General features: G+C 45.2%; 1 protein-coding gene across 1 annotated transcript; it reads left to right on the top strand.

Annotated features, from left to right (window-relative positions):
- Positions 1–14,746: 14,746 nt before the first annotated feature.
- Positions 14,747–15,070, top strand: LOC121276716 (histone H2B type 1-P-like). The gene has a single exon (XM_041185264.1). It carries the CDS (start codon positions 14,747–14,749, stop codon positions 15,068–15,070), a length of 324 nt encoding a protein of 107 aa, XP_041041198.1.
- Positions 15,071–18,303: the final 3,233 nt, after the last annotated feature.

The following is an 18,303-nucleotide window of genomic DNA, read 5'->3' on the forward strand; positions in this document are numbered from 1 at the left end:
GGGGGGGGGGAGGCAGTGGCTGCTGCTGGTACTACACCCACCCAAGGCATTGGATCAAGACAGGGCCCAGGCAAACGTGAGTGATGGCAGGAGGGGGATCATGGGATGGTGGTCATGGGGGAGAGGGTGAGGGAAGCTGGCAGCAAGAGCAGGGGATGGCTTTCAGTGAGCCTCCCTTTTCTCAATGCTGGATCCCACGATCAGATACTGAGTGCCTTTGACTGAGGGACCGCCCTACCCCGCACCTCCTCCCGCAGCCCCCCCCCCCCCCCACCCCACCCAACTACCAAACATGCCAGGGTTTGCTTGCCATAGTTCCCAAATGGTGAGCCCCATGCCTGCTGATGTACTAATACAAGCAGCAGTGGGGTGAGGCCCTTAAGCGGACATTAATCGCCCACTTAAGGGCCTCAATTGATGGGGTGGGAAGGCCATCCACAGGCTTTCCTGCCAAAATCAGGGTGGAGGTGGGAAGATGGCAGAGTCCTGCCACCAAACTCACCACAGGGGAGAGCTTAAGATTGGGCCCTATGAGGGGAAAATTCCTGTTGCACTGCATTGTAAAATTTCATTGGATGGTGCGTTTCATTACTGTGAGTTGATTGCACTAAGGAGAAAGAGGATTGTATTTCAATGTGGTGCTATTTCCTATAAATAAGGTAGAAAATTATATTCATTCAATTTTTGGGTCATAAAAAGGATGCCAAGCATACCAATACAGCAGTGGAGTACCCTGTGCCCAAACTGCGCAAGGCATTGGTCCTACTAACTCATTATTTTTTTAGGAGTCCCAGACAGATGATCAAAATAAGTGTTAGGCCCCTTTAATATGTAAGTTAAGGGCCTAATGCATATTGAGAGCCCAGAGCAAGTGACAAGCCTCCTCTAGCCATGATTCTTCAGTGGCCTGATTCCAGCTGAGTTCAAAACAAAACATTTGCTGAAAACTCATTCTGTGGAACCAGGAGGAGCAACCAATTCCACAGGAGTTGTGATCAGCCCACCTTCTCACTCCTGTGGCTTTCTCCAATTCCTTACACTTGGGACAAATTGATGTTCAATCTTAAAACATTTTTTCTTACCAATTGTGTCTCCTCCCTTCCTCTTCTGAAATGGTTGATTCCTTTCTAGAGTAAAATTGTGGCTTTCAGGCCACCACCTAATTACCCATAATTGACTTGGCAACAAAAACAGGGGGTGGCTTTCAGCAGGACTCCCTTTTATGGATGCCAGGTCCCTTGATTCTTGGCTAGGTGGTGCTTGGGCAAGTTACGCAGTTGTGAATGGGCACAATAGCTGGGACCTCGCCTAATGTCTACACATGCATACCTCCTAACAGTGTTTGTTATCAACAGTGGAGACCATGGTGATACGTGACACCCTCTGTGGACTGTATTGCAGGGCTCCACCAGATCAGTCCAGGCACCGGAATCACATCTTCAGCATCCCAATGGTCTCCTCCATCATGCTACGAGCTGCAGCATGAGCCTTATTATACCGTCACTCTGCTTCAGTCTGAGGCTGCCACACGGGTGTCATCAGCCACATTCTTTGCCCTGGTCCCCAAGGAGCCAACCCTGCAGCCTCTGTGGACCCTGGAAGACCGACTGAGAATGTAGGAGTTGTGCATAGTCCCTGGAAACCATGCGCATACCTGCAGGATGCCTTTGTGGTGGTCGCACACCAGCTGCACATTCAGCAAGTGGAAGCCCTTGTGGTTGACATAGTTTACCACTTGTTGCGATGGAGATCCGAGCGCCATGTGAGTGCAGTCAATGGCACCCTGCACCTGTGGGAAACCCAAGATCTGGGCAAATCCAATTACTCTTGCATCCCGGCTCTCCTGGTCCCGGGTGAAATGCCCAAAGTTGTGTGCCCTCGCAAAGATGTCATCCCTGACCTCATGGATGCATTTCTGGGTGGAGGCTTTTGAGATCCCACAGAAGTCACCCGTGGAGCCCTGAAATGAGCCACTGGTGTAGAAATTGAGCGCCACTGTCACTTTCACAGCCATCCATGCCCTCCATGTCCCCATGATGTCAAATCCTACATTAGCTGGCAGATGTGACCGAATAGTTCCCTAGACATGCGCAATCTTCGGCAACACTGGTTCTCAGTCACCTGCAGGAATGAAAGATGGTGCCTATAGACTCTGGGTCTAGCCAGGTGCCGATCAGCAACACCTCTTCAGTGGCGTGTGTGGGAGCCCCGGCCGCCCCTCCTTTCAGAGGGTGCTGCTCCTCCCTCGTGCATCCAGGCACCTCAGTCAATTTCTTCACCATCATCTTTGCTCTCTGTACGCCATGAGGCATACAGCTAGTTCACCAGGGTCCATGATTCTGATGTACTCCTCCTGCAGGATGAAAGAAAGAGACACATGGGTCAGCTTGGGTGTACTAAGAACTGTCTTGATTAAGTCTGAAGGCCCCTGAATGCATCCCAGAGGTTGCTAGCCACCACTTGGATGGCCAGAGATTTGTGTGCTGCATAGCTGTCCAAAACCTTCCGCCCCACTCCACTAGACTGATTGGCAGCAGCTTTGCCCATTGGACTGCAGGCTGTGCTCTCAGCTCAGGCGCTGGCATTCTCCTAACCCGCACTGCAAGGCTGCACTGTTAGCTTGAACCATGGGGGAGACTGGTCCAAACCAGGATGATGACACTGCAAGGGGCTATGAGCATCTCCACCAGTGACTGCTCCATGGCCAGCTTTAGCAAGGAAATTGTACAATGTGCCCAGTCATCCAACTATTCTGCAGTCCACTAAAACGCTCATTAGTTTGCAGCCTGTGCAAGGGGTGAAAATCTCTGGAGCACTAGCTGGCACTTTCATGCCTCTGCATTACATGAGTGGACAGATAAGGTAGAGACCCAACTCCAAGCTTGTCAATGTGGCTGAGCCTGAACTGTCTCAGCTGCAGAGGAATGGTCACTTTATACAAGGTTTCCTTAGTGCGTGGCCACTTCACTTGCCCACCACCCCTCCACCCACACGTTCTTGTGTGATACCTTCCACCGCAGGGAAGCCTTTGCCCACGCCCCTCCATCCCCAAGTCGCTTCAGCTGCAGGGCAGCCCTTGCCCCCACCCCCCTCAACGTGACACAAGCTTGAAGTCCAACAGGACACCCGGGTGAGCGCTACGCAACGTTACTGTGCACTCACCTCCGAGTTCCCCTCAAAATGCAGCCCACCGAGTGCACGCCATTTATATGCTGTTGTTAAAACACGTCAACGTGGGTGGATGATCCAGCAGTGGAGGATCATTCCGGCAGGCTGGCCTTATGATGATATGCTGATGTATTACAATGACGTTCCTGACACTCGATGGCAGGAAATGTCGCCCGCCATTAGTGGGCGGAGTGGGAGATTGCAAACTGGTTTCACGACGGCATGAAAACGATTTTTGGCCTTCTCACCATATTGCCCACTCACGCCACCAAACACGCCCGACACCAGCGGGCACGGAAAATCCCGGCTAATGGGTGGAATCGTGACAACTTAGTCCTGTCAGAAAAGCAGAACCGTTCTTGAGTCAGGCACCCAATCCAAGTTCCGATGAAAAGCCATCAACCTGAAACCTTGGGCCAGCACTTGTTCCAGTGACGTGGGTCCCTCGCACTGGCAGTAGAATCAGCGGGAATCCAGTGTTGTTTCTGAGGGGGAAGCCCAACACAATTAAGCGCCTATCAGGCCCATAACTTGCCAGCAGCAGGCCTTCCACGCAGTCAAGAACCCAGGGGGGCAGAAATCCCACCTCGACCTATCAGAGGCCAGCATCTCCCCATTACCGGCAGCATCTCCTGAAATGATAGCAGTGCCCAGTAATGCACTGAGACCCACCCCCAGGATCAAAACTGGGGCCCAGGACACATGTGAGTGAGGGCAGGGTGGGGTTTTCATGGAGGGAGTTGCAGGAGAGGGTGGTCCAGGAGTGACATTTAGTAGACCTCCTCTTCCGTTGCCTGGTCCCTTGATTGCGCAGACTGCCTGACAATGAGGGACCCCCCTGCACCCCCCAAACAATAAGGCCACAGGCAAACCTAATAGGGTTTGCTAGGCAGCCTTTGGGAGGTACAGGAGAGCCTTGCAAGTCCTGTTAAATTCCTGAGCCACCATCAACTCTTGCTGGGCTCAGGGATAATTAGCTCTCAGTGGCTTATTAATGGGCCGAAATGTCTTCCCACTGCTAGTGGACAGGATTCCTGCATTGGGCTCTTCACTTATACAGTTTGTGACCTCTGCCTAAAGTGATAAAATTATTTTTGCCCGTGGTAAAATTGATTATTTATGCTTTTTCTTAATTAGAATGGATTAAATGGTACCGTAGATAATTATTGCTGCCCTTCCACATCGGTTGATCTCAGTAATTGTAGCCTTTAAAATGGATAATAAAGGCTTCAAAATCTTTAAAACAAACAAAAATATCTTGATATCACATCCTTTCCTGTGTCTTTGTAATGAAGTCAAACCAAGTTCTTTTTTACTCTAATTCAGAGTTTCCCAAACATTACTTACAAGATATGCTACCTGTCATATATCCAGGAAATAAAGGGATGAAAGTTAGAATTAAGATTTAAAAAATAAGATAAAGAAGATGTATCTATGAAATAAAAAACTGTGAGACTTGCTTTATGGGCATATGGACTGAATATTCAACAGATTTCATTCAAAATTCATTTAATAACCTTCTTTCACACAATCATTTTAATTAACTATTTTAATCCCACAAATATGAAACACAAATATCTAAATTCACACAAAATTATTATACTCAAAAACATAATTTCACAAAATTAGTTCTTTTCGCCATGAATTTACTTTAAATTGCTTTAGTTGGTTTGACTCCAGTTTAATTAGATTGACAATTTTTACTTTATGATTTCCATTAATCATTCTCTACATCCTCAGTGTCTCTCCCAGAATCCTCAGAATCAAAATCCACACTTATACCTACTTCCTCAGTTTTATTAATACTCTGAATATTTCATCATCAGTATCAAAGGTGACATCTGCAGTATCAGTCTCTACATTTTCTGTGTCAATGTCTACATTTTCAGGGTTTGTTGAAACATTAAATATTTCATGTTAGGCCACATTAGAAATGTTTCCTTCTTGAGCCAAAATAAAGGAGATTTCTTACTCAGCTGTGATATTTTCAAGAATTATTTTGATTTTGTTGTTATTCCCATAAGAAGAACATTCAGTTGGTCAGCCGGCATACTTAAGGCTGGCAAACCTATTTTACCATTTTCACAACACATCGAAGGTGGCTCTGCTTTACACTTTTCGCAGCACAATATCCACATACCTCTGATCTACTGCCCATATCATATTCTGGGTCGGACTTCTTCGGCTCAGCGAGCGGGGGCGGGGCCCTCTCGCCGAGACGTAAAATGACACAGGGTGATGTCGGGCGTGCGTCCCAGTGTCACTGCGCGTCATTTAGATTTTCAGCTTGGCGGGCGCACATCTGAGTCGGCTGCGCGCCCGCTGAACTGTCGAAGGCCTGTTAAGGCCATTTAACTAACAATTAAAATAATTAACGGAGCTGCCCATCCAAACTTAAGGTTGTCGGGCAGGCGAAGAGCCCAGGCGGCCTTCGCATTTTTCATGGAACCTCATCCGCAGGCGGGGCGAGGTTTCATGAATGATTTTAAATTTTCTCAAAAATTTTTATTGAAATTAATGCACATGCCCCAGCTCATGTGACAGTTTCACATGAGGGGACAGGTCATAATTTTTTTTAAACAATTTATTGCACTGTTAAAACTTGAAACTAATCTCCTTGAGGCACAGAGGTGCCTCAAGGAGATTTCCGCACTCTTTCGTGCGCATGGGTGCGCATCACGCTGGGTGGGCCTTAATTGGCCCGCCCACCTAAAATGGTGGCGCAGACCCGATCGGGGGCACCGATCGGGTCTGCGCCCACCTGCACCCGCCCACCGCACAACTCCCACCGCCCCCGCCCCCCCCCACCCCCCCCACCATTGAGGGGAAAATTCTACCCATAATTATGATGAGGATCATAGATGAAAGCTTACTTAAAGAATCTAGCCTCCTACTTGCAACACAGATTCTTCTTGCGTCCTTTCACTCTCTGTCAATTTCTTGCCTTCAAATCTCTTCATCTTCCCCAAGACCTGCGTGCTGCCTGTCACTTTTCCTCACCAGGCAATAACATGTAGTGTCTCAGAACATAACTTACATGAAACAAATATAATAGGAGAAAGAAATGAAATAGGAAAGAAAGTCGAGAATTTATGATGTAAATTTGTTTGCATTCTTCCTTGACATGTATGGTTAACGTTGGATTAAGCATGCCTGAGCCATGAGGCAGAATTTTCAGGTCGGCGTGTGGGTAGCGCCTGACCCGTTCGAGCGTAAAATAGCGCTTGATGAAGTCGGCGAGTGTGCCAACTCACGTGATATTTCAGTCAGCACGTGCGCACGAAAGTCGGAAGTGCGCCCACTGACAATTAAGAGGGCAATTAAGCCCTTTAAAGTCGTAAGTGTCCCTGGCTTTTCATGGTCTGTCCAACCTCACATTTGGTGGATGGGCGAATCAGCCAGAGGCCCTTTGCATTTTTCATGAAACCTCATCCAAGGGCAGGATGAGGTTTCTGTTATTAAATTTAAAAAAAAACCTATGGACAGCATTTTTATAATGCATTGGGGAGGCGGTGGCATAGTGGTATTATCACTGGACTAGTAATCCAGAGACCCAGGGTAATGCCCCAGGCATCCGGGTTCAAATCCCGTCATGGTGGAGTTTGAATTCAATTTTTAAAAAATGTGGAATTAAAAGGCTGATGGTGACCATCGACGATTATCATGAAAACCCATCTGGTTCACTAATGTCCTCTAGGGGAGGAAATTTGCTGTCTTTACCTGGTCTGGCCTACATGTGACTTCAGACCTACAGCAATGTGGTTAACTCTTAAATGCCCTCTGAACAAGGTCAATTAGGGATGAGTAATAAATGCTGGCCTAGACAGTGACGCCCACATCCCATGAACGAATATTTTTTAAAAAGTTCAGGTGACTGTTTGTGATGCTTGGACACTTTTGTTCTGATTTTAAAATCTTTATTTAATACTTTTGAAGTCTTCAGCTCCCTGAGACAGCTCTCTCTGCCTTCAGGGAGCTTTCATTCCGCGCTCGCCCCCGACTGCGCTTACGCCGGTGGCCGCCCTGCTCCTGCCCCCCCCCCTCCAGTGCTGAACATTTCAGTGCTTGCTTCACGCAGGCTGGCTGTTAATTGGCCAGTCAGCGTGAAATCACGGTCAGCAATCCATTCCCTGGCTGCTCCAGGACTCACCGATCACGTTCCCCCCGTCGACCTGAAAACTCTGCCCATGGTGTCAGTGGGAACACAGTGTAGGCAGGAGTGGTTAGATATCAATTCTCCTATGACCTGCCCCTTGGTCCAAGGTGTCATCCCACCAAGTTTGGTTGAGATTGGTCCAAGGAGGAGTTTGCCAACAAACAAACAGGCAGACAGAGAGACATTTCGCTTTTATACCTTTAGATTGTGCATCCCCTTTCAGGTCTACCAGACACATATCCCTATGGGCAGGCAGGTTTAATATTTGAACTTCTTTAATGGCAGAGCATTATTTAAAATGTATAAATTATTCTGCACAAGTGCAATTTAAACAGTAGCTTAATAGTACTACTCGCCATCAATGTGATGGATGAGGTTGTTTGTTCGAGCATAGACACAATGTTTGGATTGATGGGTAATAGCTTGAGTCATAAGTTGCTCAGTAAATTGGGCACTGAAGCAGAACGACAAATTTTTAAGCACTGCACGTTTGGGTGAATGATACTATTGTTAAACTTCTGCCCCTCCCCGGTAAGCCCCAGACTTTCCCTCCTAGTTTAATTCTTTCTGTTGCACTTTTTCAAATTATGGTCAATGATCTGCCTAAGGGAATACGTTTTCATTATCTGGTATCACTATAGGCATGCTATGTGCTGACGTGAAGAAAAGAGTGGCAAAACTCCATTCTCTTGGAACCTTACAGGGCAGAAGGAGGCCATAGCCAAATCCGGGTAATTTATAAAAACAAAAAACTGCGGCTGCTGGAAATCCAAAACAAAAACAGAATTACCTGGAAAATCTCAGCAGGTCTGGCAGCATCGGCGGAGAAGAAAAGAGTTGACGTTTCGAGTCCTCATGACCCTTCGACAGAACTAGGTGAATCCGGGTAATTTATGTCTGGACTGCAGTGAGACTGTCCCGAGTAAATGTGTCTGCAGAATATTTCTCCATCTCGAATCGCTCAGACTCACAGTCGGTGAGTTGGAATTTGAGTTGGAGAGACCTCGATATATAAGGAGGGGAAGAGTTTCTGGACAGTTTTATCCAGATTACAATCACACCCCAGAGGAAAACACAAGTTCAGAAAAGAGAAGATGTAACTAATAAGGAACCAGATATCAAGAATTTAGGAGAGGTTGCAAAGGAGGTTTCACAGACACTAGTTCCTGTCCAATAGGTGCGATGTACTTGCTATCTGTGAGGATAAGGAGAAAGACTGCAGGGAGGACAGCCACAAGGAACATGGCTCAGGAGGCTGCCAGGATGGAGGAGGAGCAAAATGGAAATGTGGTAGTAATAGGGGACTCCAAAATTATGGAATAGAAGGCATCTTCTGCAGCTAAGAACGAGAATCCTGAAGGGTGTGTTATCTCTCTGGTGCCAAGATAAGGAATATCTCATAGAGAGGAACTTGCAAGAGGAGGGGTTAAATCCAGTTGTCGTGGTTCATGCTGGAACAAACAACATAGGTAGGAAGAGTGGGGAGGTCCTGCTGGAAGAGTATCAGAGGTTAGGTTCTAAATTAAAAAGCAGGATTCAAGGGTAATAATACCCCATGTGCAAATTAGTATTGGAGCAGACAGATCAGGAGAATTAACACGTGACTAAAGGGCTGGTTTGGGTAAGAGGGGTTCCTTTTCTATGGGACACTGGCACCAGTTCTGGGACAAGAAGAAGCTGTAACTATGGGATGGGCTCCACCTGAACTGGATGGAACAAGTGTCCTAGTGGAAAAGGTAAATAGGGAGTTGGCAAAGGCTTTAAACTAGTGAGATGGCGGAAGGGGTCTACAAGAAATGTCAGCAGCCTAAATGTAAACAAAATAGGGATGGAGATCATAGGGAATAAATAAAATTATAGAAAGGGAGTTTAAAAAGATGGTTAAACATAAAGTGAGAGGAAATACTATTAAAAAATGTTAAAATGTCTGTACAGCAATGCACAGAGTGTCCTTAATAAAACAGGGGAGCTGGAAGTAGTCACGCATTGGGAGGAACCAGACACAGTAGGAATTACAGAGACATGGGCCTGAGCGCAGGCTTCCTGCACTCCAGCATATAACCGGCTCAGCCTGTTTGAATTTTTCAGGTGATGGCCCTTTAATTAGTGTGAGGTGGAATTCCGTCCATCACCAGGAGGTCATCCCATCTCATAGGGCTGCTGGCCAATCGGAGGCCGGAAGTGCTGCACACTGGTAGCGCCAAGCAGGAGCGGTGGCCACTGCAGGTAGGCCAAGGATGTTGCGTCCAGAAACAGGCGCAGAAATTCAGGTACCTCCGGGATCTCACTGGGGCCAGTCTGACAGACCCAGGTGAGGGGAGGTGGGGTGGGGGGTGGGGTGTGTGTGTGCCAAGAGGGAGGGTGGACACAGGGAGGCAAAACTGTGGGGAGGGGGGCTTCCAATTGACACGGTGAGCCTAGGGAGGAGGTACCCACCTTTCACCTGTCGGGCTACATATTGGGCGCAGGCTTCTCCCGCCGTGCGTTACATCAGAACAGCGATGGGATGTGGCCTTTAATTGGGCATTAATTGCTCCCTCAAGCACCTCAATGGGGCCACGGACAGGTAAACAAACGATGCCTTCCCGGCCTCCCATAAAATCACGGTGGGATGGGGGTCGGGGTACGTCAAGGATGGCACGACACCCTGATTTCTGGGCCCGCCCACCTGTTTTGCCACCTGTAGGTGGTCCATAAATTCCGCCCGTTCCTACAGAAACATCAGGACTGGGAATTAAACATTGCAGTGTATAACATCTTTAGAAAAGATAGAGAAGGAATAGCGGATTTGGAACAGCTGTATGTATTAGGGGTAAAATAATGGCACTCGCAAAAGGTGTGTAGCTATTAGCAATTTAAGAATAGAATCCACATAGGTAAAGTTAAACGATAATAAAGAATCAGTCAGACTAATAGATGACATCTACAGACTATCTAATAGTGGAAAGGGCGATGGAGCAAGAAATATGTAAAGAATTAGGGACAAAAACAACAACAACAAAAAATGCTGGAAAAACTTAGCAGGTCTGACAGCATCTGTGGAGAGAGAAACAGAGTTAACGTTGTGAGTCCAACTTCACCTGTCCCACCCCTCTTAAACAGTATAAATTTCACCACATTTTTACTTCTCTTTAGCTCTTCTCTTAGCTGAAGAAGAGTCATACGGACTCACAACGTTAACTCTGTCTTAGAATCAAAAGCACAATTTCTATATTTGCACATGATGCCAAATTGTTGGGCAGTGGAAGGGGTGTGGTATGGGGGTGGTGGTGCAGGGTTGGACGGGTGCTATAGGGGAACCGTCAATACTGAGCAGGACTGTAACAAATTATAGGAGGACTTTAATAAACATGCAGAATGGGAAATTAATTGGAAAATGAAGGTCAACACAGTAAATGTGAGTTTAGTGGAAAGAATAGGGAGATTGCTTATTACTTGGAAGGTGCAACTCCAGCTTGGGTAGAAGAGTAAAGGGATTTTGAACTACAATTACACCGATCATTTACAGGGAGATGCCCTGTATTCCTCTCTGGGTATGAGAGACTCCTGGCCTGGTTGAACAGCACCGTCCCCATTTCTGGAGGAGCCAGTCTGGAGACTCAGGGAATCTGCCAGAGCCCCTGGCCAAGGGTTGAGGTCAATGGGCTGGAACAGATTATCCACCCACTCCTCTAGATCCACAAGTCTATCTCCAGCTGGGAGTCCCACACTCTTAGCAAACTTTGAGCTGTCAGCAGGTTGTCTCACTTCTCCAGGCAAAAAGCCAGCTGATTGTCTCCTTTTCCTGGATGGTGCATTGTTCCAGGTGACTCTGCCAGCTCTGAGAAGTTGCAAGAGGATGAGTTCCCTGTGGAAACTTTCGATCCATGCTAGGGAACTCGAAGAGCAGGCTGAGGGGTCATTGGGAACCATATGGCACATACCCTTCTCCCTCAGGGACAAACCTACCAACCTATCCCTGGGAAAGAAACAACTGATAGAGTACAAGTCCATCAGGAGGCATTGCAATTTCATTTTTCATTATACACACACAATGTGTACAGATATTGTACAAACAGGGTTACACATCCAACAATTTGGGAACCACCGCTCTAATTGTTCTGCTACTGTGAGCCATATGCCATATCTAGATTGCTAAACCACTTCTATTAGAATATGTTTAGGCAACTGGTACTCTAAATTTATCATGCATAGATTTGAGGCAAAAATTCAGAGCACTGGTAATGTGAAGAAGTAAATGCTTCATACGTTTTTGGACATGCAATCTTGACATCATTTAAAGGAATTAAACTGCGATTTTTGTGGTTTTCTTTGGCTTTTAGTCAATGTGGGAACAAATCAATCACTGCTCTAATGCAAAATGCTGGCATAGTATCCCATCAAAAATATTATTTTACACTAATATTTAATGGATTATAAATATATTATGTGCACTTTTGCAAATGTGCCTAATTATCTTTTTATAAGCACAGCACATGATTTTAGAGTGATCAATAAACCATGTCTGGCTCTCCTGAATGCAAATTAAATATACAGGGCAGTATTTAATCATGAGCCGGTTTATACTCCCTGATGTAAATAACCTGGCTTTTGCAAGGATGCTTATGAGCATGCTTAATATTTAATAAGGAGGACTGAGCAGTCAGCAACTTGTCAAAAAATAGGAATATTAAAGACTATGCAAGATTAATCCTCTGGACCAATGAGAGCAGATAATCAACGTCATTAACAATCGCCTGTTTCTGAAGAAAATAAATTTGCTTATGTTTATCTTTCTGAAGAATATTAACTTGACTATGTGCACTCCTCTGTCTTTTGACAATTTCAGATCAATTTTATCAATTACAATTCTGCCAAATAGAATTCTTTGCACAGGTTAGATTTTAACGTATTATTCATGGTATCCCACCAAAATCAACGGATTAACAAAAAATATTGAATTATGAAATGCCCCAATGGGTCATTGGGTAGATGTGTTGCCCAGAATGTTAATGAACCATGTCTACCAGAAGGGCCTAGTTTAAGTTCTGATCCATGCAGAGTTACCCTGGCTGGGATCTTGTTGGTTCTCACCATCTGGTCGGAGCATTACAATACATTGTTCATTCCCTGAGTAAAGGAGGAAAATGGAGCTAGTCTTTCCTTAACATAGGTTCATTCAAAAAAATCCCAGAGAACACAAAGACAAACAAAGGCACAGGCACGGGCTCCCTTTCCCTTCCTCCAACACAAGTGGAAACCAGTTTGTATATATACTTAAGACCAATACCGCCAAAAAAAACATTCCCCAATTAGTAACAGCTGTTCTCACTCACAACTAGAGCATGCAATTCATTGTGACAGAATTGCAATATTAACATGGAGAACCTGCGAGGCACCCTCGTCAATTCCATGAAGTGGCCGAACAGAATCAAGTGCCCTTCAGGCACTTAAGTGGCAGCTTTGGGCCGCCCTGCAATTGAGGTCCCCATGGCTGAGGTCCTGCCTGCCGAGAACGGACGGCCAATCAGAGGCCAGCAGCTGGTAATTGCTTCCAGGGCCAGTGGGAGTGGTGGCTGCTGGCAACACCAGAGGGGATCACAGGGTGGAGGAGGTCACGGGAGGTGTGGAGTGGGGTAAGAGGCAAGGGCAGAGAGGTGACTTTCAGTGGCCATCCCCCTGCTTGATGCCACATCTGTCGATCGGGCACAGAGTGCCTGATAACAAGGTACCCTCCACAAAGGCCGCTGGCAAACTTGATAGGATTTGTTAGGCAGCCTTCAAAGGCCATGGAAAAGCTATGCAACCCCCATTTAATCCCTTAGCCACCCCTGAATTGTGCGATAATGGATGTCAATTAGCTCACTAATAAACATAAAAAGTTTGTGTTTATGGACATGGTTAAAGATGGATCAGATTTGGCCATTAATAAAAATAGAACATGTTGAAAATACTCAGTGAGTTTGGCAGCATCTGTGGAGAAAGAAACAGAGTCAATGTTTCAGGTCAATCACTTTTCATCAGAACTGGAAAAGATTAGAAAAAGTAACAGGTTTTAAGCCTATTTATGTATTTACATAAAACTTGTCACATCTCTAACTTTATCCAGTTCTGATGAAAGGTCTCCGACCTGAGACATTAATCCTGTTTTTCTCTCTCCACAGATACTGCCAGGACTGCTGAGTATTTCCAGCATTTTCTGTTCTTCTGGCAAATTTCCAGCATTTGCAGTATTTTATTTTTTTATCAGGTTTGGCCAGGACACCTGCTTCAGATGAACAAGCTGCTGAAATTCTCTGCTTGTAGTCACATGTTGAGAAAAGCCACTTGGGTAATTTACCGGAAGATTATTGACATACATAAAACTCTAACCTATCTAGGGTCACTAGGGGTGAAAATCTTCAGACCCAACATCTCAGCGCAAGGACCAAAGTCAAGGAGTGATTTGCTGATTCAAATAAAAACATCAGGCATCTGCACGATTATGGGTGCATTTTAGGCTGGAATTGAGACAGGAGGCACAATGTCAAGTTCCACAATGAGCTCTACCTCACCTCAAACAGTCTTGACCCCTCCATTGCCTCTGATTTGTCATTCTGCTCATCCGACCTGCAGTTCTGGATGAACAGAAAATTTCTCCAACTAAATACCAGAAAAACTGAAGCCATTGTCTTCTATCCCTACTTTAAAAAAAACTAGCTACCGACTTCACTCCCCCTACCTTGGAACAGTCTGAGGCAGACCAAGACTATTTGCAACATTGGTGTACTTTTGTCCCCAGATGAATCTCTGACCACATATCTGCTCCAAAGTCGCCTATTTCCACTTCCTGTCTCCACATCTGCCTTAGCTCTTCTGCTGCTGAAATGCCCATCTACGCCTTTGTTGCCTCTCGATTCCAATGATCTCTTAGGTTCTACCTTCTACAAACTTGAGCTCATCTAAAACACTGCTGCCACTGGTGCCTAACTTGCCTAAAGGCTCATTCATCCATCGCCCCTGGGTTCGCTGACCTACACTGGCTGCCCTTCTAGCAACACCTCAGTTTTAAAAATTCTCATGTTTTCTAATCCCTCCATGATCTCACTCCTCTTTACCTCTAATCCCCAAAGCTACAACTCTCTGAGATCTCTACACTTTGCTAATTTTGGTATCGTACACATCCCCAATTGTAATCGCTCCAACATAGGTGGCCATGCCTTCTGCTGCCAAGGTCGTAAGCTCTGGAATTTCCTCCCAAAACCTCTCCTGCCTTTACCTTTCTCCTCTTTACCTCGTTCTTCTCATTTAAAACAGTCCTTAAAATCTACCTCCATAGCCAAGCTTTTGATTACCTGTCTTATTTGCTAATTGTATAGTAAGTGTATTTAATTGACTTCAAGTGGTGGACATTAACTGGGATTCACTTGTGCCCCTGACTTGAGTTGGTCCAAGTCAAGTGGAATGCCTGAGGCGGTGGCTGCAGTGAAGTGTGGTGCGGTCCGTGAGGTGTCGAAGCAGTCGCTGACTAAAGTCACCAAGAAGCCGCCCAAGAAGCGAAGGAAATCTCGCAAGCAGAACTATTCCACTTACGTGTACAGGGTGCTGACCCAGGTCCATCCTTCCACCAAGATCTCGTCCAAGGCCATGAGTGTTATGAACTCCTTTGTTGTTGACGTTTTCGAGTGCATCGCCTCCAAGACCTCACACCTCATTCACTACAAAAAGCACCTCACCATCTCAGCCAGAGAGATCCAGAGCACAGTCCGCCTCATTCTGCCAGAGTAACTGGACAAATACACCATCTCCGAAGGCACCAAAGCAGTCACCAAATACACCAACTCCATTTGGGTCGATCATTCGAAAGATTATAAATAGGAACAGATCTTTTGTTAATTTATTAATTTGTACCCCTTTGTTATTGGTTTTATTTAAAAAGAACGCATAAATAGGAACAGACTGAATTTGCAGTTGTTGGGTTAGGAAGTGCATATTGGTAATTGAAAGCTTTTTAAAAGTGTGTGAAGTTTAGTTTCAGTTCTATCCTTCACAGCCTGACTTTCGGCATGATGTCCCTTTATGTGGTTCTGTGTCAAGTTATGCTTGATATTGCTCCTGTGAAGTGCCTTGAAACATTTTACTACATTAAAGATGCAAAGATAATCAAAAAGGTCAATCCTGTTGTAATGCTGCGCAGTCCTTCTGCCAACCCTAAAGGAAACAAAAGGCAAGACTGCTTTGTGGCCAAAACATATTGCACAAAATCTTTGAGATTCCAGGCAGGTGCCACTTCCACTAGCTGGCACTTTTCACCCAGCATACCAACCTGCCAGAAGATCCCAGGTCAAGGTCAAGGAATCTAATGGCTTGGCAGTCACCTGAAACATAACCCCCTCCGATACGGTTGGCCTTGCCCTTTCTTACCTTTGAACTCTCTTCCTGCACCACAGCTTAGCGAGGTATCTGCGCAGCTCCAATTCTGGCCTCTAGCAGGCTTCTAATTTGAAACCCTCCACCACTGGTGGCCGAGCTTTCAATTGCTGAGGTCCAAAGCTATGGAATTTTCCCCACCCCCCCCACCCACCACACTTCCTTCTTCTTTTAAGACCCTCCTTAAAATCCACCTCTTTGACAAAGCTTTTGGTCATTTGATCTAATATCTCTTTATGTGGCTCAGTGTCATATTTTGTTTTTTAATGCTCCTGTGAAGCACCTTGGAACATCTGATTATGTTAAATGTGCTATATAAATATAAGTCATTATTGTTGCCCTGTTTGGAATAGACAGAGGTTCAACCCCAATCAAGGCCCCAAGGAAAGTGGCAGTAAATGTCAGAGCTTGGTGTCTCCAACTCCAGGGCTATTTCCAAGGCTGGAAGTCAAGGTGAGCCTCACGGACAAAGTGAGCTCAGAGAGGGCATGAGGGGAAGTAGAAACAAAGTTAGCGAAAGATACAAGATCAGGGATAGAGCACAGAGGGAAGGAGCACAGACAACTAACCAGACGATCTAAATCTTAGTGACAAAGATGTTCACGACTGACTTACTCTGTTGTTGGAAGTGAGGATGGGGGGAGGCATTGAAGGAGACGGTTGGTAGTGGAAAAATGAAATCGTATTATTTTTGTTCTCCAATATAATCCTAGAATAGGGGTGATGAGAGTGAGGCCTGATGGAGGTAGATGTAGTCCAGCCAGATCCAGTGATAGATGGTTAAATCACCAGGTTGAGTAAATCAACATTTGATGCATCATAGCCAATGGAAGGATAAAGCTTTGGCAGTTGGCAGTGCGATTGTAAGTGAGTTAGAGGAATGTTTCTTGAGGGACAGATGAGGAAGAAAGAAATGTTGGAGGCAGGAAGTGAGCAGGAAATAAGGTGCCATGACTGAGTGTCAGGAAGGGGAAAAGACAGCCGAAAAGAATCTGAGAGGGAGTCGAGGGAAGCAAGGGAAGACAAAAGTAATGGGCCTCGGGTGAATGGGTTCAGAGAAATGTACATGTAAATGAAGGCCACAAATTCAGATTAAAAGAGAATTGTTGAACTGTATATCTATTGATTTTTAAATTTTGTTTGCTCAAAGAATGTTTTATTACTAGTACATAACCCAGATACAGACCAAGTCTTCCTTTATAAAGACACCGTAATTTCTGAGGTAGCCTACCGTAGCTCTGGTGGAAAATTAATGGAAAGCTTGGCGAATTGGTAAAAATAGAAATTTTACCATACAGAGTTTAATGTCATTCTTAGCTTTGACAAAGTGTTGTTCCTGTATAATACTAGCCAGGATTTGTAAGTTTTGATAATGAAATGTCCATTGAAACATAGAGCTTCTGCTTTGTGCTAACATCCACATCCTCATCTGCCACAGTGAAAGACTGATTTTCGAGATCTGAGTTTCCTTCCACAGTGGCAAAAAATCCTGCCCCCTCCTCTATTTTAAATGCTCCACCTTCCCAGGTTCTGCTGGGCAAGGAAAGTTGAAAATTTCCCCCTCTATGCATGCATCATTCACAGGTCAGCCACCCCTTTATTTCTGTTCTGTGATTGGTCTATCTATGATGAATTGCTGTAACTGTTGTGTTCCAAAAGCTTTTTTTTAAAAATGTAACTTAACTTCCACTGCAAAAACACACTCTGTGCTGCTCCTCTTCATGATTCTGTGATCGTTCCCTTTTGCATTCAGGACCCAGGTGCAATACCTTTAATTGTGAGTTTTGGGCAGACGTTTGTGTGAAAGCAGATAGTTTCCCAGATGCCCCCATGCTATATTAGCTATCTGGCAGCAGACCAGAGGTGGGTCAAATTCAGATAGAGAGGATTCTTTGCACGTGTCCCACACAATGCCCCATCCATGAGTCAATACCTGATCATTCAGCAAACGGTCAGAATCTTGATTTGGACAAATTTTTATGATCTCTGCTGGCCTTTGAAGGAAGTCTTTTTTAAGGATTAGTGTAGATACCAGAAACCAATCAGTCAAGGCAGAAAGATTGCAAGTGACAAATAACTTTAGCACTTTCAGCAGGGCAGAAAGCAGAGACAAATCTATATTCCCATGATCATTAAATATCCACAACAAGAAGCCTTTTATCATAGTGTTCTGCATGTTTTAACTACTGTGAAATAAAGCAGCTTATCAACCAAACCAGAGGATATCTCGCTCAAACACCAACAATCTGCATTATAAAGCACCTTTAATGTAGGAGACTATCTAAAACACTTGGTCAAAGCATAATCAGACAAAATAAAAACAAAAAATGCTGGGAAAACTCAGCAGGTCTGGCAGCATCTGTGGAGATAAAAACAGAGATAATGTTTTGAGTCTGTATGACTCTTCTTCAGAGCAGTTTCTCTCTCCACAGATGTTGCCAGACCTGCTGAGTTTTTCCAGCATTTTTTGTTTTTATTTCAGATTTCCAGCATCCGAGGTATTTTGCTTTGATCATAATCAGACAACCACTGACACTGAGTCAAAGGGAAAGAAATGAGAATAGTGCATGACCTTATTTGATGCCATATGA

This window comes from Carcharodon carcharias, chromosome 4 (assembly GCF_017639515.1).
Source record: "Carcharodon carcharias isolate sCarCar2 chromosome 4, sCarCar2.pri, whole genome shotgun sequence".
In the NCBI taxonomy this organism is placed as follows: Eukaryota; Metazoa; Chordata; class Chondrichthyes; order Lamniformes; family Lamnidae; genus Carcharodon; species Carcharodon carcharias.

Excerpts from the sequence above, each read along its gene's own strand:
- LOC121276716 (XM_041185264.1), top strand. The coding sequence starts at position 14,747 with ATGCCTGAGGCGGTGGCTGCAGTGAAGTGTGGTGCGGTCCGTGAGGTG.